Genomic DNA, 23,977 nt, shown 5'->3' with positions numbered 1-23,977 from the left:
ACATTACCAGCTTTGACAAAAGATTACCCAAATTCATTAGATCACCAGTATGTTATATGTAATCTGGGCTGCTGCCATAATCTAAGGTGTGTTTTGAATTGTTTTAATACTCTTAGAATTATTGTTTTCAGTCTTATTAAAATAGCTATTCATCTGTGTTATCCTGAGAGGTGAGGGGAAAACAATGGATTGTAATAATATAATAAATCTTATTACCTGAGTATTTCCTTTTGTAAAAGGTGGGTTTCTTGAAAAAATATATATATTTATGGCTTATTATGGTAATACTGAAAGTCAAAGTCTTGAGACCATACTGTCATAAGACCGAAATGCTGATGACCACAAGGATGAAAAATCTTGCATACTGAATCTTCCTGCCAGTGTGGGCCCAGTAGTGAGTGCAAACATGGGCCTGTGGACCAAGTGCAGGAGTTCAATATTGTAGTCTTCAGCATTCCGGTGTTACGATATTATGGATTTTCAGCATTATCATAGTCAAAAAATATAAATGTTGATATCTATCTATATGCATATATATATATATATATATATATATATATATATATATATATATATATATATATATATATATGTGTGTGTGTGTGTGTGAGATATATATATATATATATATATATATATATATATATATATATATATATATATATATATCAGAAGCCTGAAACACTATAAGCTTGAAAATCAAAATAAACTCAAAATCCTGAAACACAAATAATGCTAATATGTCACTATAAAGACACTAATATCTACCAACTGACCCTGACCCTAACCCTATAGGTTCAATATATATGACGTGCCCTAACCTAACTCACTTATACCGCCCCTAACCCCAATATTTGTCACTATATATATGCCTAACCTATACCCTAACTATTATATATATACCCTAACATAAAACCATATATCACCTATATATATATATATAACACCACAGGGCTAACAATAGCAAAGCCACAATATATATATGTCCATTTTGTGTTCAGGATTTTGAGTTTCAGGATTTATATATATTTTGAATTTTCAGGCTTTTGGTTTCAGGATTTTGATTTTATATATATAGTGTTTCAGGCTTCTGATAGGGAACCATATATATATATATATATATATATATATATATATATATATATAAATAAAACTGTGTGTGTGTGTGTGTGTGCGCACGCATTCGGTCCACTGATTTAATCATCTTCTTTCGGCTTTTCTCGGTTAGGGATCGCCACAGCGGATCACCTGCCCGCTCATATTTGACAGTGAAGTTTTACAGTGTTGAGTTGCCATCCCAGTGCCCAACCTTTCACAGAAGGCAAACATACACACACACACAGACACACACACCCACACACACATGCCTAGGGCCAATTTAGTGTCCAATCCACCTACAGCATGTCTTTGGGATGTGGAAGGAAACTGGAGCAGCTGGAGGAAACCCACACGACCACAGAGAGGACATGCAAACTCCTCACAGAAGGCACCCCAGCATTGAACCGGACAACCTCTTGCTGTGAGGCGACAACGCTAACTGCTGCACCACTGCGGCCACCCTGGTCCACTTATTTAATAACCTCAAATAAATGTTTATGCTTCACCACATAAAATATTACAGTTGGAGTTGCCACAGACAAAATTTAGATACTCATCATGCTAGATCTGTGTTGTCTGTTTCTGTCCTTCTTCCATGTATAGGTTTTGGATCTGATCTCAGATCTCACTTTGGCAGCTTTTCCAGACTTTAGACAGGAGCATGAGATCCTGCACAAATGATAAGTCATACAGTTATATCCGAAGTCCAGGTACAGAAAAAAATCTTCCATGAAATGGAAGGAGAAGATAGAGGAGACCATTCCTCAATGTATGGAACAGAGTCGTCAGTTACTTATGTTATCAGGGTGACATCATGAAAGGATATTGCAGGATGGCAGAACTGAAAGCAGTCCTATCTCTGGAAAACAGATACAATTTGTATGTAGTGGGAAAAAAAGGTATGAACCTTGAACCTCTTGGCAGAAGCTCAGATGTCATCAAATGAGACCGTACAAAAGAAAGCTGAAGAAGCAGAGAGTGACCTCATTGAATGTGCTTTGGGTGGTTTCTGTAGGGCTAAACATTTATCTTTGTAAACTTGAGCAATGCAGGTTATCAATCATCTGGCTAAAGTGACCTTAGAGACTCCGTGTCCCATTTTAACTTTCAAGAAAGATACAGACAACTGATCACACTTCCTGGAGGGTTTAGTTTGATGAAGATAAAAAATGCAATTGCCTGTGCACATCTAGCAAGTGTAACATGTACTCACTTTTATTAGAAAAACTTGAGAAGAAAGCTGGTAGACGTATGCTTTGACTGAGGGAAGTCTGTGCAGCTACTTTAGGAAAAAGGAGGTGTTGATCATAAAGAAACCCTATCTTTGTGAAATACAATATATGGTAGTTGGCAAAATAAAGGCTGAATTTCAGATACTCTTTTTGTTGAGGTAATGGCTACCATGAAGACAGTTTTCCATGGCAAAAAATGTAGGCCTGCTTTAGTCACAGCTTTAAATGGAGGTTGTGTGGCAGGGTGGGTTCCTTAATAGAAGGCCTAAGAAGGAAGGTATCCTTCAAAAAGTTTTTTTCATAATCTGAGCAAGTTTAAAGAAGCCTTATGTTCACCCACATGAAAATTAGAAATGGCTGCTAGCTGAACTTTAATATTTATTTATTAATTTTACATTTGTTTACCGGGAGTGTCTGACTGAGCCTGAAAAAGGCCCATTTTCAGTGGAGGCCCAGGGAGAAAAGCTCCTAGTTACATAGTAAATAATGTTACATAGAATTTAAAAAAAGAATAACAGGTTACATAGTAAACAGCGATACAATTAAGCTGAAAACAAATAAAAAAAATAGTTATCCAAATAATGCAGTAAGCATGGTTAATCATATATATTGCACATTATAACTGTTGGTCCTTGAAACAGAAAAAAACATTAATATATTTCCACTTAGGGTGGGGAGAATAACTGGCTCCACTATGTAAAATACAAGTGAGAAAATCTAGTAGAGTAGGGATGGCCACAGAAAAGGGGTCTGAATTTCTCTCAGAAGCCCAAATAGAGAATCTTTTCCATTTACTTTTGTATTTCTTCCTAGTGGAAGGTTTTTAAGATGTGAGAATGTGCACCACTTGGGAAGAAAGCCTGGACTAATTAGCCATCATTGGAAGTGGAGAAACCATACTGTTCATTTCAAGGCTCAAATATCTGGATGGGGCATACCAGATAGGTGAGACAGAAGATCTGGAGATGGGTCTAGCCCAAAGGAGGATGTACCAGGTGAGGCCAAAGAAAGAGGACCCACACTTGTTGAGGCCTGTAAGAGGCAATGAGGATGACCATAGTCTTCTACTGAGATGCTTTCTGTAGGAATTTGCAAATTAGAGGAGTCATAGCAAAGGCATACAGGAGACCATTGGGCTATTCATGAACCAGGTCATCTCTCTGTGACTCCCTGTGGGGGAATTACAGCAAATAATCTATTGCATTTTGAGTTGGCAGGAAAAGTGAAAAGATCACAGCAATGTTGGCACCACTGATGAAAAATGATGCCACTTCTGGATTGAGACACCACTTGTGAGGCAGTAGGACAGACCTGCTCAATCTCTCCGCTATAACATTGGATTTCCCCCAAATGTGCGTTACTACTAGAAAATGATTGGAAGACATTGTCTATTGTCAAACTCTCATTGTTTCTTGACACAGTGAGTTTAAATGTGTCCCCCCTCGTTTATTGATGTACCAGACTACTGACATGTTGTCTCTTTAGATAGAGATCACTCCTAGAGGAGGACATCCTGAATTGCCTGCAACACTAGGAGGGCTGCTATCATCTGTAACATGTTAAAGTGAAGATTGTCCTCTGTTGGAGACCATGTGCTTTTCCTAAGTAATGCCCCCTCCTCCCCATTCGGGAAGCATCCATGGTCACCATAGCCTTGGTGATAGAGATAGGGAAATCCTTGGGCTACAGCCATTGACTGAATCCATCAAGTTGTATGTCCTCTACAAATGTTTGATGTACAAATTAAAAAATACATGGGCTGACATCTGAAAGATCCCTGAAATGCCAGAGTCCTCTGAAACACTGTCATCCCCTTGCTAGGGGAGCCCAAGTAATGGTGGCTGACATCAATCCCAGAAGTTGTAACACTAATCTTTCTGGGGTGTGAAGTCTGAAAGAAGTTGCAAGCCTTCATTTCTCAGGGTGGCTAGTGTTCCTTAACACAGCCTCAGTAACTTTACTTTTCTGTCCAGGTGAGCCCCTTTGAACTCCAGTGTCTGAAATGGAGAGAAATGAGATTTGTTGTGATCTACTGTGATTCCTAAGGAGAAGCAAAGTTGAAGCAAAACGTTTCTGGCCTGGACTATATGGGGCCTAGTAGGAGCAGTGAGGACCCAATTATCCAATTAACACTAGGAACCCCTGCAGTCTGAGATGAGCTGTGGCCATTGCCATCTACTTGATGAACAACCAGGTAGCTGTGGTGAGACCAAAGGGCAGAGCTGTGAATTGAAAATGACTGGCTGCCAGCCTGAAACAAAGGAATCTCTTGTATCACCTGTCAATTTTGATGTGGTAGTACACAAACTGGGGATCTATCAAAAACATCCAATCGTCCTTCCACAGAAAGGAGAAGATGGGCTGCCCTGTGACTATCTGAAACGTCAAATGTTTGACTTACTGTTTCAGTCAGCTGAGGTCAAAAATTGCCTGAGGTCCCCATTCTTTTTCGACACCAAAAAGTATCTCAAGTAAATTACAAATCCTTGGTTGTCTGGTGGAACCTCTTGGATGACTGTCTTTCTTAACATCTTTACTGTCTTTAATGCTGATGCTTCTCTTTGGGAGGGTGGCACATTTGGAAGTTTCTTTACTGGTGGAGGTGTCAAAATAAAGGTGATGCAATGATGGAGGTGTCAAAATAAACCGATGTAATAATCACTGATTACAACTGTCTGCACTCAGACATCTTTGGTGATGGATGCCTAGGTTTCTGGGTGCAGAGACAAGTGACCCCCGACTGCTTCCAGAGTGTAGCAATCAAGCAACTGTTCAGGAGTGCTGGTAAGGCCTCTTAAAGAAAGGTCCCCAAGAAGCATTGATTCTGCGGGCTTCCTGTTCCTCAAGGGTGATGTCTGCCATTAGAGTGCCCTCCTCTGCCTCAGGGAGATCTTTCTCCAGTAGAGTCCTGAGAAAGCCCTGGGATTTTCAGAACCACAATTTTTACCCCTTTCTGATTTATAGAGAAGGTCCTTGGGGGGGGGGGGCAGAAAACCATTTGCACTTGCCAAAAACAGTTCTCCCATCCTGCTCACTTCTGGAGATTGTGTCCTTTATCTTAGGGCTGAAAAGAATTGAACCATCAAATAACGAGTTGATAAAAGATGTCTTAAAAGGCTTTGTGAAATCACACAAATGGAGTCAGGAATGCCTCCTTACAGTTATACCTGTACCTACAGCCCTTGAAACACCCTCCATAGCATTTGAAATTAGTTGCATGGAGGCAGTCAACAGGGATTGGAGGGTAGTGAGCTGTGAATTCAAAGTCTTTTTTTTTTCTTCTGTAGACATGGAGCTAGAGAGTGACTTGGAGTGTTCCTTTGTCAAATCCCTCTGAAGTCTAGTCATATGTGTTAAATAGTTAAGAGACTTTAGAGCAAAGATTGCTGAAGCACATACTTATTTCTGAAATCTGTCCAAAGCCCTAGACTCTCTGTTAGGGAGATAGACAGAAGAACTCACCTCTGTGAGTTCTTTCTTAGTGACCACCACTATCACCCTGGCATCCACTACTGGAACCTTACTCCAGTGAGCATGGTCTTTAGGGGCAACAGGATATTTGTTGTGTTTCCTAGGAATTGATTCTGCAATGTCTGGTTCCTTCCATGCCCAACAAGAGATCAAATCCATAATCTCATCAGTCTTAGAACCAAGCAGAAAGTAGTTGACCCAGTTCTGAAAGCCTCAAGAAAATGGATTTCTCCTAAGAAGGGGCTTCAGAAGACCACCCTCCTTTGTGTCAGACATTTGAGGATCTCCCCAAATGAAATGTCTTCAACTGGAGATCTGGGAGACTCCCTCCCCATTATTGAAAACCATGTCTTCTGTCAAAGACTACTGGGGAAATTATAAGTGCCTCCTCTTGCACTTATGCTTCTGAGGGACCTATGTGGAGGGGGTGTCTATGGAAGATTTGGAAGACAGAGAAGTGATCTGAATGAAGAATATCTCAAGAGATGTAGGAACCAGACCCATGGCCTCCAGTTGTAGAGTGGGTGAAACTGAGAGGGAAAGAGAAGTCTGATCTCCAGCATTGGAGAGAGCTCTCTCAAATGTCTCTGGGATGCCTGATGAGAACAGCATGACCCTGCTCTGAGACAAAAGCCAGAGCTTGGCTATCTAATGATGGTGCCCCAAGAGGAGGTGATGGCTCTGACATCTTCTTTCCCCCAGGAATTGGTGCAGAAGCTACTGCTCTGAGATCCATCCAGCTCAGAAGAAACAGGCACTGGTTGGATCAGAGATGATGTAGAAGTCGACAAAGACCAAAACTTCCTATCCAACACAGACAACTCAGGAATTCTCAGATGCAAAGACTCAAAACCCTACAGTCAGACTGGAGCTGGAGATGCCAATGGCAAAGGGGATGGTCCAAAGCTCACAAGTCTGATGGGGGATGAAGATGCAAGAACTCCCAAATGGACTTGGGTCCTGAGGAGCTTCCTCGTCATTCAATCCAAATCAGCTTTGCTGAGACTTGTGGTTGACTGTAGGGTAGAAGACATGTATGGAGAACTGGATGATTTCTATCTAGATCTCTCCTGAAGAAAAGGGGAGTGCAGTCTAGGAGACACTAGCTCTAGATAAAACCCTGGCTCTAGCAGTAGGGGAGTTCTAGGTTGCAGAAGGATTGGATCTGATATTATCTGAGGGTCTTGAAAGTTTACCAGATGGAGCCAAACACAATATCAATGAAGTAGAGCAGTCGGGGAACCACTTCCTTGTCTGTTTACTTTCCTCTTTGGACTTGAAAACTAAAACTGGAAACAAATCCCAAAAAGAGACAACCAAAACACAAATAAAATAAAAACCACTTGTGCGCACTTCAGAAAAACAGGTTGCAAAAACACTTATACTTTAGCGTAGTAAATTTTAATCACCGCTTTCATAAAATAAAATGACTTCATCAAAAATACTATTTGTACCTTACCTCTTAACTAATCTGCCTCCCCACCCATTCTAAATAGAGCCATATAGTGTTATCACACTACATTCAACCACCATTATGTCCCTCACTACTTTTTCTATGATTTCACTTCTCTCAGTTATGCTCTCTGTCCTAATAATAATCACAACCTTCCAGATACCCAACATACCTTCTACATCCACCTGTACAACCACCACACATAACCCACATTTACCAAGTTACTCAAACATCCACCCTAGCTTATTCACAGTTAATACCTCTGTACTATCCAAAGTAAAAAAATTCTACCTCTCCACAGACACCCCTATTATCACACCACCAGCAGCAACTATACCATTTTCAAGAAAAAATTAAGCATAGCTCACATAATTTGGCAAAGCATTATATCCCAGTGTGGTGATATACATCCCAACCCAGGTCCAGCCCTAGCAAACATAGCAGATCTCTCTTGCTGTCAACCATAAATCTCCAAAGCCTTAGAAACAAAATACCTGAACTCCAGGCATGGATGTCACAAAACAACCCTGATATTACAGAGCTACCGAAACCTAGTTGAAATCATATGTAAAAGACACTGAGTTTCTTCCCCCAGGCTTCTCATGCTTGAAAGCCAATTGGCCGAACAAGAGAGGAGGAGGAGTACCAATACTCTTCCCTAGCAAATATACATCAATTCCCTACTCAAAACCAACACCCAACTTCTTCCCAGCTAAAGTACTAATCTCTATATTAAAACTTAACAACCGTAAAAACATTTGCATAATTGCTCTGTATATTCCTCCAGGAAACAACATACCAATATTAGAAAACATACTTGCCTGGACTTCACAAAACATAGATAATGAAACCATCATCTTAGGCGATGTAAACATTGATTGGCTAGACATTGCCCACAACAATCCCTCAGAAAACATAAACCTTTACAACTTCTCCCAACTAATTGAAGACATCACCAGACCCCACAAAAAAAAAAAAAACATTTGGGGCTCCGCAATAAACTAGATATTAGTGTCCCACCCTAACAATATCATCACTGCAGGCATACTACCAAATATCATTAGCGACACCACCCGGCATATATCCTACGCAAAACCACTCTAACCCCAGGGCAACACCAATACAAATCAACCATAAATTTCCAACCATCCATATTTAATGAAACCTTAGCTAAAGTAAATTGGGAACCCCTAAAATCCCTGCCACTTAACAAGGCTGTTGAGTTCTTTAACTCAACATTCCTAGACATCCTAAATAGGCAAGCACCCACCTGCCAAAAATGAATAAAACATAACCATTCAAGCTGGCTCTCAAAATTCACCAAAGAAGTCATGTCCACAAGGGATAAAATCTGGAAATCATGGCAGAAAAACAAAGACCCTACAACTCTAATACAATACAAACAACTCCGTAATCAGGCAAAATGTCTAATAACCAATTATAAAAAAGCTGACTGCCTCCACCTACAAAGCCAACATAAAAATAATCCCAAAGAATTCTGGTCCTTCATCAATCATCTGTTACATCCAGGTTCTCAAAGCAATCCATCTCCTGACCCACACAACACCTCTACCAAACTTGCCACCCTCTTCACTTTCTACTTCATTGACACCTTAGCTAACCTAACCACCACCTTTCCTATGGTTAACACCACCACCACCAAGACAGCTAATGACCAAACCATCCCAGAAAATAATCCAACACACACCTCTAACCAAAAATTCTCCCCATACCCATTGCCACAATAAAAAAAACTTTTATTTAAGCTTAAACCCTGTACTCTAACCCCTGACAATCTACCCCCACACTTCCTGCAGCTAGCAGCAAACTCTATAGCTTATCCCATTACCATACTCATTAACAGATTAATTAAAGAGTCCCTTGTCCCAAACATCTGGAAAAAAACATTCATTCTCCACTTACACAAAGGCAGCACCAACACAGACACCACAAACATTCGACCCATAGCTATTCTCTCACCCCTCTCTAAAATGCTGGAAAAATGCATCCATGCCCTACTCCTCAACCACCTGTTTGAAAATCAAATTCTGTTACCCACTCATCATGGTTTCAGACCAGGGTACAGCACCACTACAGCCCTCCTGTCCTTCCTTGATACAGTTAACCGGGCATGGGATTCAAGTAAAATAATCACTTCTGTTTTCCTCAACCTCTCCAAAGATTTCAATACCACTTCCCACACTATCCTCATCTGTAAACTGTCTACCCTCCACATTTCCCCATCTACCCTACAATGGTTCAATAGCTCTCTCTCCAATAGGCAGCAATCCACCAAATGCCAACAGTCTTACTCTCCCTTCCTCAATACTTTCACAGGGGTACCCCCAAGGCTCCATACTTGGTCCTGTCTTATTTAGCATCTTTTATTAACAACTTTCACACCACTCCTCCACAATGCTCAGTAATCCAGTATGCCTTTGACACTACAGTAATATGCACTGTAAATTCCAGCTCTGAACTCCAGCAGACCACCCAGAATGCCCTCACCTCTACTGAATCTTGGATGCTTAACAATAATCTTGCCCTAAATCAAAAAAAAAAAAACTAAACTAGTAATTTTTACCCCTAAGAAAACCACTCCCCTAGATAAAAACTCTTCAGTATACAAGGCCAAGACAATGCCACTTATAGAAGTTGTCCCACACATTAAATTACTAGGCATTATTATAGATGAAAACCTAAACTTTGACCTACACATAAACAGTATCATCAAAAAAACACACCAAAAGCTCAGTATGCTGTACAGACACCAACACTTTCTTAGCCTCTCTACTAGACAAACCCTTGCAACTACATTTTTATTACCCTCTTTCCTTTATGGTGCCCGTTTCCTCACTAATATCCAAAATTCTACAAAATCCAAATTGGATATGTGTTACAACAGAATATCCAAATTTGCCACCAAGGCCAAATTCTCATCCCACCACTGTAACTCTTTGAAACAATTAGGCTGGTTGGAACTCCCCCACAATATCTCATTCACCCAGCTAACTACAGCACACAAAATAATCTACAGACCCACAGACTGTCCTGCTCTCTCAACTCTACTTACCAAATAACAACCCAGCAGGCAACTAAGATCTGAAAATCATCTACTTCTAAAAGTAGAAAAACCCACCTTACCAGCTGGTCAACTGCTCTACTCCTTCACCGTCGCCAAACTATGGAGCTCACTTCCTCCTTCTATAAGAAACACGGGCAGCACCACCACCTTCAAACAAATACTAAAAAATCATCTCAACTCTTCCTGGCTATGTACCTGCTCTATAACCTAACCTCTTCTTTCTCCTTATATTATAACTAAATTCCTATGCTTTTTACTACAAGTGACTGATATTTTCTCCATATTTATTTTTTTTTCTTTCATCACTTGTTGATACTGGTACAATAATGTTGATTAATTTATCTCCATTTTTACCACTCTGAATTCATCTGGCAACCAACTAAATTCCTGCTTTTATGTATAAATTCTGTATATGTTACTGTAATCAAAATAACTAAATTCCTGACTTACATATATATTCTGTATATATTACTGTAACCACTATGTGTAACACTGTTTCTACTTCTGTACCAATTAATGTTTAATTTTTTTTCTGCATCTCTGTCCTTGTCGGAGCTTTTCTCCCTGGGCCTCCACCAAAAATGGACTCTTTTAGGCCAAATGGACTTTCCCGGTAAACAAATGCAATAAATAAATAAATACATACAGAATTAAAATCCATCATTTAAATATAAATTCAATAGGCCGCAGTGGTGCAGTAGTTAGCAGTCGCCTCACAGCAAGAGGTTCTCCAGTTCGATTCTCAGCTGGAGTGCCTTCTGTATGGAGTCTGCATGTCCTCCCCGTTGTCGAGTGATGTCAAAGACATGCAGGTAGGTGCATGGGTGAATGGGTGTGCCTTCTTCGAAGGTTGGGCATTGGGCTGGCAACTCGGCACCATAAAAATCCACTGCCAATCATTAGTGTACCGGAGTTCCAGTGTGGCGACCCCTAACTGGGAAAAGCCGAAAGACATTACTATTTCAATATACATTCAAATGCAGAATCAATATTTATTTATTTATTTAAGTTTGTTGACCGGGAGTGTCCGACTGGACGTAGGTCCATTTTCAGTGGAGGCCCGGGGAGAAAAGCTCCACAGTTAAAATAAACAGATAGTATTTACATTGGATTATATAGTGATTAACAATTTACATAGCAATTACTTACAACATATTTACAGATGAAGAACATAGTACATCAGTAGACAACTAGAATCTTTATCTGTGAAGTGCATACTAGACATTAACAAATGTTACAAGAAGAAGAAGTTTGTGCTGTATAATAAGTACTGGCTTATGAGCATCTGAGCTTGCTATAATCAAGGTAGTTAGTGGAGTGGAAAGAAAGGTAGTGGTTGGATGGGGTGGATGATATTAGAGTGGGAGTTGCAAGGGCATAGCCAGCATGTTTTTAGTTGTGCTTTTAGCAAAGTTTTGAGGTGGGTGCATGAATAAATAATAAATAAATAAATAATTACCTTCTTGTTGAGGTATAGTAGTGAAACGAGAAACAACACAGACAGTTAACATAAAATTATTGCCTTCCTGGAACTTATGATTATCTTTAAAAGTCCTAATTCTCTCTAAGAAGTCCTAAGAATTTCAAATTTAGTATGGAAGTCAATGAACAATTTGATTAAAGATAGAATCTAAGAACAATGATATACCATCTGTACTTCCATTTGGAGCAGAAACAATTGGCTTAAATGGGAGGGGGGGTGGTATTATTTTTATGGATTTTGGGTATGCTGAAAAGCACAATAATCTTTGGATTTTCCACAAACAAAAATTTGTATAATTCAATATTTATGCATTCATGTGAAACTCATAAAAACAATTATGTATTGATTTGTAGCTTTTTTGTATATCATATATTGAAACTTCCAGGTATTCTTCCATGTTACTCAATATTTTTTTCACTAGCTAAATTATAGGTCTCTACATTCATAATAAGGCCAGCCCACCCCCTTATCTGCCTTCATAAATCTTAATTGCTTAAAGCTCTTTAATTCTTTTTGCACTTTTCTTTCAACAACATTGAAATAAAAAAAAGTTTTTTTTTTTATTTAAAGACTGTTGTATGTCTTTTTCACAGACTTTTTCAAATGTTTTCAAAGTATGATATAGAGCTGGATTAAACAAAAAAATGTTTGCTTAAACTCTTATAAATGTGCACAATGTTTAACAAATATTTTAAATTAAGCTTTCTTGTGAAAATTTTCAATTCTAGAATGGTTCTAGTTACATTCGCTCTATGGATTAGAATAAAGTTCAACCCTTATTCCAAGACCTTAAGATGAAAATTATTTAATTGATGGTTAGACAAGCTGAAAATCTTGATATTAGAACTCACAATTTGTGCAGAAATTATTAACGCTGCCTTCATTTGTGACCCAAATAATTCCTTCTTCTTCCTCAACTGAAGTTTTTAGGGGAGACCATCAACATAAATTGTTTTCTTATTGATCGTAGACTAGCCATTCAGTAAAGAGTTAACATGGTATTTTTATTGTTAATTGAGTTTTTCCAGTGATTGGCTGATTCTGTATTTACATTTATATTTAAATGATGGATTTTAATTCTGTATTTATTTCTGAGGATTTTTTTATTTGGTGAAAGAGGTAATTAAAATTTACTGCACTAAAGTATAAGTATTTTTGCTGCTTGTTTTTCAGAAGCACATATAAGTGGCTTTTATTTTATTTATTCCTCTTTGGACTTGTCGCCCTTGTCCCCCTTATGTTTCTCTGAGGTCTTCTTCCTGAATGGGGCCACTCCAGAAGCGGATGATGATTTTGATGATTCTCCTAGTGGAAGAAGACCCTTAAGAACCAATCTGTTATAAAGCTCAATAACTGCTTTGTGCCCAAATGCCACACAGTTTGAACATTTTTCTTCAAGATGGGCAGTCCCTAAACAACATACAAACATAAGGTGTGCATCTGAATTAATCATCTATGGCTGCAGGCCACACATTTCTTAAATCCGTTAGGTTTGTTTGACATAGTTGAAGAAACAACAACCAAACACACAGATAACAGAATTACCAACAATGGTAGACAAAAATACCCTTAAGGTAATAAGAAAATACCATCAATAGTTGTTGTGTCTTTCAGCTTTTCCCAGTTAGGGGTCGCTGCAGCGGAACTCCGGTCCGCTAATGATTGACAGTAGATTTTTATGTGCCAAGTTGCCAGCCCAGACTCAACCTTCAATGAAGGTATGCCCATTCACGCATGTCTCCACACAGAAGATGCTTTAGCTGAGAATCGAACAGGACAACTTCTTACTGTGAGGCGACAACGCTACCGCAGCATCACCGCAGAAAATACCACCAATAGTAAGGTATAAAATACTAGGCAATCACTAGTACTGAAAAAGTAAAACTAGTGTCAAAGGCATAAGAAAAGTCTACAGGGAAAGTTTGTTTTATATAAGGGGAATAACTAAATACTATATAAAAGAACTAGAAAACTAAATTACTGAATAATAACAGTAACAGATAAAAAAGATTTAGCTGAGACAAGTCTGAGCCAATGAATCATGTCCATACTCAATGAGTGGCAAACAAGATCTGAGATAATGTTGGGGACAGAAGGGGAGACGTTGGGGGGTAAGGGAAGAAGCCTAAGGTATGTATCCTGAAGTCTGGAAGAATGGCTGGAATCAGATCCAGGATTGAATCTGAAACCCATACATTGAGGAATCAGATCACTATAATGCTAAATTATTCCATATTCACAGAAAACTGCTGGCTCAGTAGTCTGCGCATGCACAGTTTTGAAATAAATCTACATTTCACACATTCACACACAGGAGAGCAGGAGCACAGAAAGAAGAAAGGAATAACAATTAAAACGTGTAATTAATTTCTATAAGTGTATACACACAAAGAAGAATCTATTTATGTAGTAGTATATTAAATTTAGCTTACAATTAGACATCATGGCCCATGAACTGTTCAGAAATCTTCTGAAACTTCATGTATGGGTTGTAAAATCATTTGTCTCTTTTTATTTAAGTGTACCTTTAAATGTTTTCTTTTCCTTATTATAATGTGTTCTGCTTGTAGCTATGAGTGGGATTCATAGACACATTGCCTGCATTTGCATATGGTGCCTAAACTTTCACTGCTCAGTAATGCAGAGCTGTGCTATTGAGTGGTTAGCCATATATGAATCTGGACAAACTCTCTAGTATGCAAAATACCAACATTAGAATAGTGTTTTAATTATATACATTGTACTGACAGAAAGATTTGCAGCTTATTATTCTTTCAGACAAATTTGTCTTGACCTGCCACTGGAGGAGTAAATGCAGTTGGATTTTTTTTCTTACTGTATTCTTGGTGTACACTGTGCTAGTCCAGCAGTCCTAGTCATGAACTATAAACTTAGCTGGATTAACTCTGAGCTCTGTTTAAGAACAAGAGACATAACTACTTCTACACATTTTACCCATCATAGCTGATATCTCCCTTCCATTTAGTGATGCCTGGATTGTGAAGTATTTATAGCAAAGTCATCTGCGTCTATTAGCAGCCGACTGTAGACTAGTGCAGGATTTTAATTTTTCATACCCTGAAAGTCCTGTAAGGGAGCAAGAAGCCATTTTCCTTTGTTTAAACATACTTAACTCAGTACCACTCCTTCTTGTAGTCTTTGCTTACTTGGTTATATGTTTATCCTGGAACTTGTACAACAAACCAGCTGAGTTCTGTAGGGCTATCTTCTGCTTGTTATTCAAACATGAAAACTAGTTTATCTTAAATTTGCTAAGAAAGCCAATATTTAAAATGTAATAGGTAATATCTGAATTAGCTTATTAATACCAAATTGTATTTGTTTAATTTGTTTAAAAATTCATGTTACTTTATTAGCGACTAAATACCTCCTTTTAGAGATTTATGCTAGTATATTTTGACTTTTGAATGTTTTGCATCACTCAATATCATTTATAATGACAAGTTAATTACATAGTACCACTTCAGTTATTTTGCACTCTGTTACTTATTTTCATCTCAGTTAAAAAAGCAGCAGATGATTTCACTTAAGTACCTGCCGTAAGTATCTGGTGAGATTCAAAAACTCTATAGTGTGGACTAGCTTTTTCCCATATGAGTTATCAACTCTTATAGCCATATCAGATGGCTGACAGTTTTGTGTAATTCTATTGTTGATCCCAGATGTCTAAGTTTAAACCTATTAACACCTGTCCTGCTAATGGGAGCCACCTTGCTGCTGCTGTTGCTGCATGTGTTAAGAAGGATGCAAGCAATCCTGTATTAAAAAAAGTTCTTTCTGTAGTCTTTGAGTGGACTCACTAGTAAGGCTCCTGCTTACTTTTGTTTTCTGAATCCTCTCTCCTATCTTACCTACCAGCCATCAGTCTCTTTCAGTCCAGGCCCATTTTATTATAATAGATTTTGGACTTCTTTCACTGAAGTAACTGACTTTATACATTCTGGTACAGAACACAAGCTACAATTCTTTGGAGAAAAGCACCGGCCTGCATAACTGACACTGCCTTCACTGCTGCAGACTGTACGCATGTTTCTGTCTAAAAACCTGTTTCAAGTACAAGTATACATACACTGAGGAACATAGCTGAATCCCTTAGGCCAGCATAATATGCACATATATGATCTGAAGGCAAGATTTCTAGAACAATTTTTTTGTTACTGGCTACAGTGAGAAGATATGTAAACATTACAGTGGAAGTACAAGAGAACAGAGGAAAGTTAATTAAACTGAACATGATTAGGCTGTTATGGAGTAATAGTACCAGATTAGGAGCTGCAATAGCTTGTTATAGATGGTAGAGAAATCCCACTGATGCTGGAGACTTTTTTTTTTTCTCGAAATTAGCAGGTATGGGATAATACAATTAGTGTTTTGAAAGTTGACTATTAACAAATGTTAAAATGCTAATTCTGGAATAAAATGAAAAGCTTATGAATGTGAAAACATGAGCATTTTATTTCAGTTCTGTACTTTTATTTGTATCACTGATTATATTCATTTTAATTGAATATTCTGTACCCATTATAATACTGCTTTTATGACAGAACTTCTCACCTTTTCCTTGTAGAAGTACTTTATCATTATGCAGAGTGTCTTCTACCCCGATGAGAGGATCCTTGCAAGGTAAGGGAACTTTAGTAGTTTCATGTCATTGTGGCGGGAACAAGTGTAGAATAAATGGCAGGGCTAGAATGCTTTTCAGATATATGTTTACTTAGGTCTACATGTCCTGAACCCAAATGTGAATATTTTGTCCTGATTAGCCCTGGACCTAGACTTGAATTCAGCATGCTTGCTGCTTTATTGTGGATACAAGTACCACTGATAAGCACACTGCAGTCCTATGCCAGTAGTCCTTACCAGTTAAAGGTATTTCCTTTTTTAATTTCTCCAAGTCTTCTGTGTTTCTAATACCATGACAGGAATGGACCCCATTCCTAAGTCAAAGTATGATTAAAGTTCATGAAATTAGTATTGTTTCAGTCTTTCATGTTAGCCAGAAATGCTCTTCTCAGAACCTGCAATAATGACTCCTGCAATTCATATGGGGTTACATGTATTGGTAAAATATCTAAGTACGAATATAAATTCTTTCTTATAAGACACGTTATTCCTACTACTACTACGGGAACTTTCTGGATATCTTTCTTCCACATTGCCCTCATTTCTTCCTACAAATCCTGGTATTTTATGACTTTGTGTCTCTCTGTACATAAGATACTGTAGTCACTAGGTGTAACAATTTCAATGATCAATGCCACTTTTGACTTCCTTTTATGGACTATTATATCTGGTTTTCTCCCATCTATTTTTTTTGAAATGTAGTTAATTGGTGATCTCATGTGTTATAAACTTCATCATTTTCTACAATGCTTTGTGGCTCATGTTTCCAATGTTTTTCAGCCACTACAACACCATGATGTTTGCACAAACCCCAATGCACCAGTCTTGCCACATTATTATGCCTTTTAGTACACTGTCCTTCTGCCATTAGTACGTAACAACCAGCAACAACATATGTGACTGTTTTCAGTTCTATTTTACAAAACCTATATTTGTCTGTTTCTCCCACATGTTCGATTGACTTTGTAAACCGTCTATGTAGTCCATTATCTTAAGCGCCAATATTATCCTTTTGGTTTGAATTCGCCTCTCCTTAACCATTCCTGTGTTCGATCCTGATCAACATGAGGGTGTTCCAAGAGTTTTCTATACTTGCAAGTATATTTATGCATTTCTCACATTTCTTGCATTCTCATATGATCCTTCATCAAATATTCTTTCTTTTGTTTTTCGGCACATTTAGTTACTACATCATTTTTATCTACTTCTGGTTTGGCTTAACACAAATATGCTTCTGCTAGATTAAGCAGAGAAGTCATCTTAGACCTATTCTCCTCATGTTTCACAACTTTCACTGCATTTGGCTCATGTGAGGTGAGCAGAAATGTATGCAGTCCCTCAACTGCAGATCTATACATGTAATCGGTTTCAAGGGGTACCATACCTCCTTCAGAACAGGAAATGTATAATCTTGGTATGCACTGATTTTTATAAATCATACGATCAGCATGAAGCATCCTTCCTGTTTTCCTGTCCAACCTGTCATACACCTTTTGGGGCCAGTCAATTGTGCCAATACTGTAAGTTAGGAGAGGAAGAACAAATTGGTTTTATTTATTTACTGACATTTGATTACCGGAAAAGTCTATTGGGCCAGTGAAAGCTCATTTTCGGTGGAGGCCTGGGGAGAAAAGCTCCTGGTTTAAAATGACAGGAAAAAAAACATTTTACAAATAATACAGAGAATGAGAATTATACAATAAGAATAAAATAATACGAAATAAAATAAAATTGCATGAAAATTATACAGTGTAGATAAAGGTGATATTATATTTTCAACAGTGTTAAGCAAGTCAAAGTACAGGCCATCAGGTCATTTAACAAATGCAGCCAGATAGTGCGGTTAAGTATTGTACAGATTGTGAGCTGAGTAAGCATACAGTTCAGGAGTTGGTTATAGGGAAGAAATTATAAAATATATAAATGTAGAGGTAGAATGCAATCTGAAGAGGATGAAAGAGAGGGAGAAGGTGATTAGCAGGTTATGATGACGCAAGAGGAGAAATTGAGTAGATAGTGTTCAATAGGATTCAGCAAGAAATTATGTATTTTCGCAGGGGCTAGAGATGGGCAGATTAGGAACAGTAGGTATATTAAGTAATGGCAGAGGAAGGAGTTGAGCAGTTACAAATCCAGTTGGAAAGGAAATGATTTTGCAAAGCAGTATTAACGTTGCAGGGGTTATGCTGTAATCGGATGTATGTAGACAGAGTATTCCATTTTTTGGCAATCTTCCACAAGTATAACTGTCCTGCAGCCACTTTAGGTTTATGAACCTGAAGCTGTTGTGTTCAGATCGCAGAGGCCTAGTGGGGTTATAAGGGTGAGTAGAGAGTTTAGCGCAAGGCAGTCTTGTGGTTTATAAATAAATTTATGAGCATTTATAAGCTGAAAGAGTAATAGGTAGTGGGGGAGTTTGAGCCATTGTAACATTTTTAGGGCAATATATCCACACTCCATTCACTGCTCTAAGTGTAAAGATTAATTTGCTCTCCACAATTCCTTACAAAACACTTCTTTTATTTGATAAAACAAATGAATAAATATAAGGTCAAGTGCTTTCATCTACATCAAAGTAAACTTCTTCAGAACACGTCCATTTGATAAATGCTGGATTTTATAAGTACTACTAACCAATCCTGACGATCCACTAATAAGCATCAATAAAACAACTGAATATTTAAAGTGCTCAGTACCCAAGTAATTTCATTCCTATTACTCCACATTACATCTAATAAACTCTTTCATTATTGTGCACCTTAAAACAGTACTACACTATTACAACATAATTTAACCATTATTCAACAGCATAAATCATTCAACTTAGTTAATACCTAATTGGACCTAGCTTTGAATACCATTAAAAACATTTAAAAATAAACACATTTAAAAGGGAACCATTTAGAAGTGTGTTGAGTCTAGTCAATCTTGGGTTGTCTGTATAAAACTTATAATACCATATTCCTACAATAAATTGGGATTCAGTTTGAATCATGTATTTTTCACAGTCCCAAAGCAGTGCAGCCACAAAACAGAGACGGGGTCCCACTCAAGTAAAGCAGTAAAACAGTAAAAGTACCAAGCAAGAGCCGGAACCCCTGACGGCAATAAAACGATAAATGTACTCCAGGAATTAGACGCTGAATACTCAGCTACAAGTTCAAAACATTTATTTCTAAAAAAGCCATAAGGCTTTATCAAACTCTTGAAACAGTAAAACTTAATTTAGAAACCTTTTAAAACATGTAAATCATCCTCATTGGTTAAAAAACACGTCATAGTTTAAAACTTTAAAGCAATAGTACACATATTAACATATACCCACTGTTTTCCATGTACAGTCCATAAAATAAATTGACATTGCATAGGTCAGAAAGCCTAGTATTACATCAGTTAAACCTACGTCTCCATAACTTCCAGAAAAAATACATATATATATAGTCACAAACAGATGGGTAAGCAGTAAAAAACAAAACATCTTATGAAGAAAAGAAAAAACATCTTCATAGAAACTCACATTGTGGCGATCAAGCCATAGCTCTAAAATGACAAACAATATGCACCTATACATGCACATAAACTAAAAATACAATAGTAAAAATGCCATGTCGTTGAAAGGCACAACTTGCAAAGTAGCGATCAAAACCTAACTCTAAAACAACAATCACATTGCTTCGTAAATACATATCTAAATGATCACACAACTATCTAACTTCGCTTACAAGAGAATCATTCTGATTGACCAAATCAAACCTTGAAGTGTGCATCTGAGTTTAAAACCTCTCAGTAGTGTTCCGAACGGAACGAAACTGTCATTACAATAGCGTACCTTACAATCCAACAAATCAGTAAATCCAACTGTGGGTAAAACAAAGTGCATGTTGCTGCACATAATAATCGTACGCATCTCTCAAGCTTCTTAATACACTAGTGGGTGTAAGACCCGTACAATCTCAGTGGAATGAGGAAACATTGGTGGAAGTAAAACATAATGTGGAGGGTATAAAAAAAGATCAGCTCTAGTCGCACAGTAACGATAAGGATACGGCTCTGAGATAACAGAGACAGTGTGAACTGTCTTTGGACAATGTGAACATCATGAAATGGCAGTTCTACTGTAAAACCATATCTGGTAAATATTATGTTCAAAAGGGGGGTAACTACACTATTAAAATTAAGATTAAAACAATTAAGCTAACCTGACCTTGTAGTATCGTCCACCAGCTGTCAGATAATCCGGAGGTGAAACCAGCGATTGACCAAACATGTCGATCAATACCTTAGATGGTCTTTTTACAGATAGAAAACTAACTCTATCAATAGGTGAGGATCAAAGTTATCCACATATGTAATAACATGTTATAGTCTAAACATAGGCTTATATGTAATAGAAAAACATGTTCATCCATTAATGCTCCTAAATATAATTGCTTCAAGGGATACATATTACGTTTCCTGTCCAAATATACAACTCGTAGGATAGATAGATCGTAATCGGAGCTACTGGAGTAACTACACCAATGAAAATAGAACTCTGAACATGGCTCCTTGTACGCCTGAATGAAATATAAGTAGACTTAGTAAATAAGTATGCTACCTTACTCTATGTAACCTTCTATTTTTCAAGAATGGTCTAATTTGAACTTTATCATTCAGGCCAGGATATCTATCCGATCTCCATCTAATGATCCATCTAGTTTCACTCTCAAGTGTTCTATTAATCAAGTCACCTCCTCTGAAACCTTGAAAAATTGTCTGAATCACATAAAACCTAAATGTATGTTCTACTCCCTTCTCTTTGTAATGTCTAGACAGGGCATTAAGATCTGAGCCTATTCTAGTTAAGTAAACATGCTCTCTGACACGTTCTTTTAACATACGGTTCGTCTTACCTACATAATAGGCATCACATGCATTACAGTTAGCAACATATACTATGTTTTTACTTTCGCAAGTAGTGTTAGTATTAAAGTGAAAGATTCGTTTAGTCAGAGGGTGTGTAAACGTCATGTCTTTACAGATGAAGCGGCACTGATTACACCTACCGCATGGTATGGTATTTACATTCATGGTATTGCTACTGTGAATTATACTTCTTGGTCTACATAGTAGGCTTTTCAAATTAGGATGGTTCTTGAATGTTACACGTGGTCTGGGACCTACCACATTACTGACCTCTCTGTCAGACCTTAAAATATCCCATCGTTTGTGCATAGCTTTTTTGACTTCTAGGCTCATCTTACTAAAAGTCAATTTAGCACTGACTTCATTGTCAAAGGTATTTGTTGTCTTCTGGGATTCCATATACTGACTAAACGTAAAGAACCAACCGTTTCAATGGTGTCAGAAATTTCATTTACATCATAACCCCTGTCTAAAAATCTTGCCTTCATTTCCTGTATTCCATGCTCATATTGGGTGGAATTAGAATTGAGTCTGGACACCCTCATAAATTGTCCTTTAAGGACATTACTGAATACATGTTGTGGGTGCATGCTGTGTCTATGTAGGAGATTATTTCTTTGACAGCTCTTCCTATATATGGAAGTATTTAGCATTCCATTCAACATACGAACTATATCCACATCCAGAAATGATATATGGTCGTATGAAAAACTCATGGTGAATTTCAAAAATTCAGTCGTGGACTCAAGGTAACTCACAAAATCTTTTAGTGAGTCCTCATCACCCAACCATAGGAAAAACAAGTCATCTACAAACCGGCAATACATGCCTACATGTTCCCTAAACTGTGGCACCTCAAGAAGAAACTTATCTTCCCATCTTGCCATGACAAGGTTGGCGATATTTGCCCATCCTTCTATGTCTTCATTAAATACAAATACATTGTTCATAAGAACAGTTTCAAGGAGTAGGGCAATTAGATCTATCTTTTGTACTGTTAGATCGGAGTGTTCTCTCATATATTCTGTAATAAACCTGATACCTACATCGTTTGGGATTACGGTGAACAAACGTAACCATGAGGAACTGTTGGTCATCCGGTAGGTGTTGTGTGTGAGTGTATAAATCGATCAAAAACTGCTTACTGTCTCTTAAAATAATTTTATTCTTATTCACTAACGGCCTCAAAGTATCTTCCAAATACAAGGACATAGGTTCCGTTACCCACCCCTGTCCTGCCACAATTGGTCTCATAGGTGGATCTTCCTTGTTTTTATGGACTTTCGGTAAGCCTTGGATTACCGGTATGATTGGGTCCTTAACCTTTAGGAAATCATACAGTTGCTCGGTTATGTCAAAGGACATAACCAAGTCATCCAAGGTATGGTAAACTCTAAAGACTTTATCTACCAGTTCATCCTGATTTATCTTATGATATGTCTGTACATCATTGAGCATGTTGTACATCTTCTGTTCATAATAACTAGTGTCCATTACAACTATAGGTCCACCCTTATCAGCAGGTCTGATAGTGATGGATCTATCATCCTTCAGACTGTGCAAGGCCTGTCTTTGGTTATAATTCAGGTTCTGTCCATGTTTATTGATGGCTTTCTCCTGAAAAAGTTTGTGTATATCGTCTTCCAATACATTCCCAAATACTTCGCAACTGTGGAATATATACACTATTGTAAAAAATTTAGTCGCTCCATTTGGTGTTTCATTTTGTCCAAAATCAAGTTTAAGTTGTAATGAACAATTTGGTATCGATGATAATGTCTACCAAATTGCTTTCTTTAGTTGGAATAAAACCCAATCCTTTGTTTAAAACTTGCTCTTCAAATACACTCAAAATTCTACTTGAAAGGTTAATAACTAAGGATTCTGTCTCCCCCACATTTTCTTTATGGTAGGACCCTGTGAAATTTCCTCTAATGACCCTTTCCTTTTCTGTCTCCCCCTGCTGTTGGACCTTTTCTTCTCTAAAAAATGTTGTTGTGCAATGGGGAGGCAGTTGTACTAGTTTTAGGTCTAACCACCGCGGCTCCTGACCTCTGTACATCAGTGATGCACCCTGTCAGACCATCTTCTGATTGTACAATTGTGACTTCTTCTCTAGCTCTAGCACTACTATGTGTCAATATTTGGTGCCCATTTGAATCTATACAGGCATCTACATTATTCACACTGGGCACGTCATCCCTCACGTGTCTCTCAGGTGCTATATTGGTTAGTCGTATGACTTCATTGACTTTGGCCTGGTCAGTACTAGTCTCTAAGCACTGCTCTATTTGACCATTATTCCTGACCTGGCGTTCAGTGTACCCTTGTTGTTCGTTACGGGAAGAATTACTTGGTTGTCCTATATTCCTATCTCTAGGCCAAGTAAACACATGATTATTTCTAAAATCACGCATATCACGTGTTATCTTAATCTTTTTTTGATCAAACATCCTTTTTTCCACCAATAATACATCCTCCAATACTTTTTCCAACTTAGCTATATGCACCTTGTCAGTATATTTAATTTTGAAGTCATTGAACAATTTGTGCCCAGTGTGAATAATGTAGATGCCTGTATAGATTCAAATGGGCACCAAATATTG

At 37.8% G+C, this 23,977-nt stretch overlaps 1 protein-coding gene across 2 annotated transcripts in view; it reads left to right on the top strand.

The window, feature by feature from the left end:
• Positions 1 to 23,977, top strand: part of PIP5KL1 (phosphatidylinositol-4-phosphate 5-kinase like 1) — an 823,238-nt gene that overhangs the window by 674,952 nt on the left and 124,309 nt on the right. For both annotated transcript variants that reach the window (XM_044065322.1, XM_044065321.1), the window contains one exon: positions 16,411 to 16,466. In XM_044065322.1, coding sequence (XP_043921257.1) covers positions 16,411 to 16,466 — 56 coding nt within the window. The remainder of the gene's footprint in view (positions 1 to 16,410; positions 16,467 to 23,977) is intronic.

This window comes from Protopterus annectens, chromosome 3.part0, assembly GCF_019279795.1.
Source record: "Protopterus annectens isolate FY-2018-M chromosome 3.part0, PAN1.0, whole genome shotgun sequence".
NCBI classification, from domain to species: Eukaryota; Metazoa; Chordata; order Ceratodontiformes; family Protopteridae; genus Protopterus; species Protopterus annectens.
This window is presented reverse-complemented; position numbering and strand designations above follow the sequence as displayed.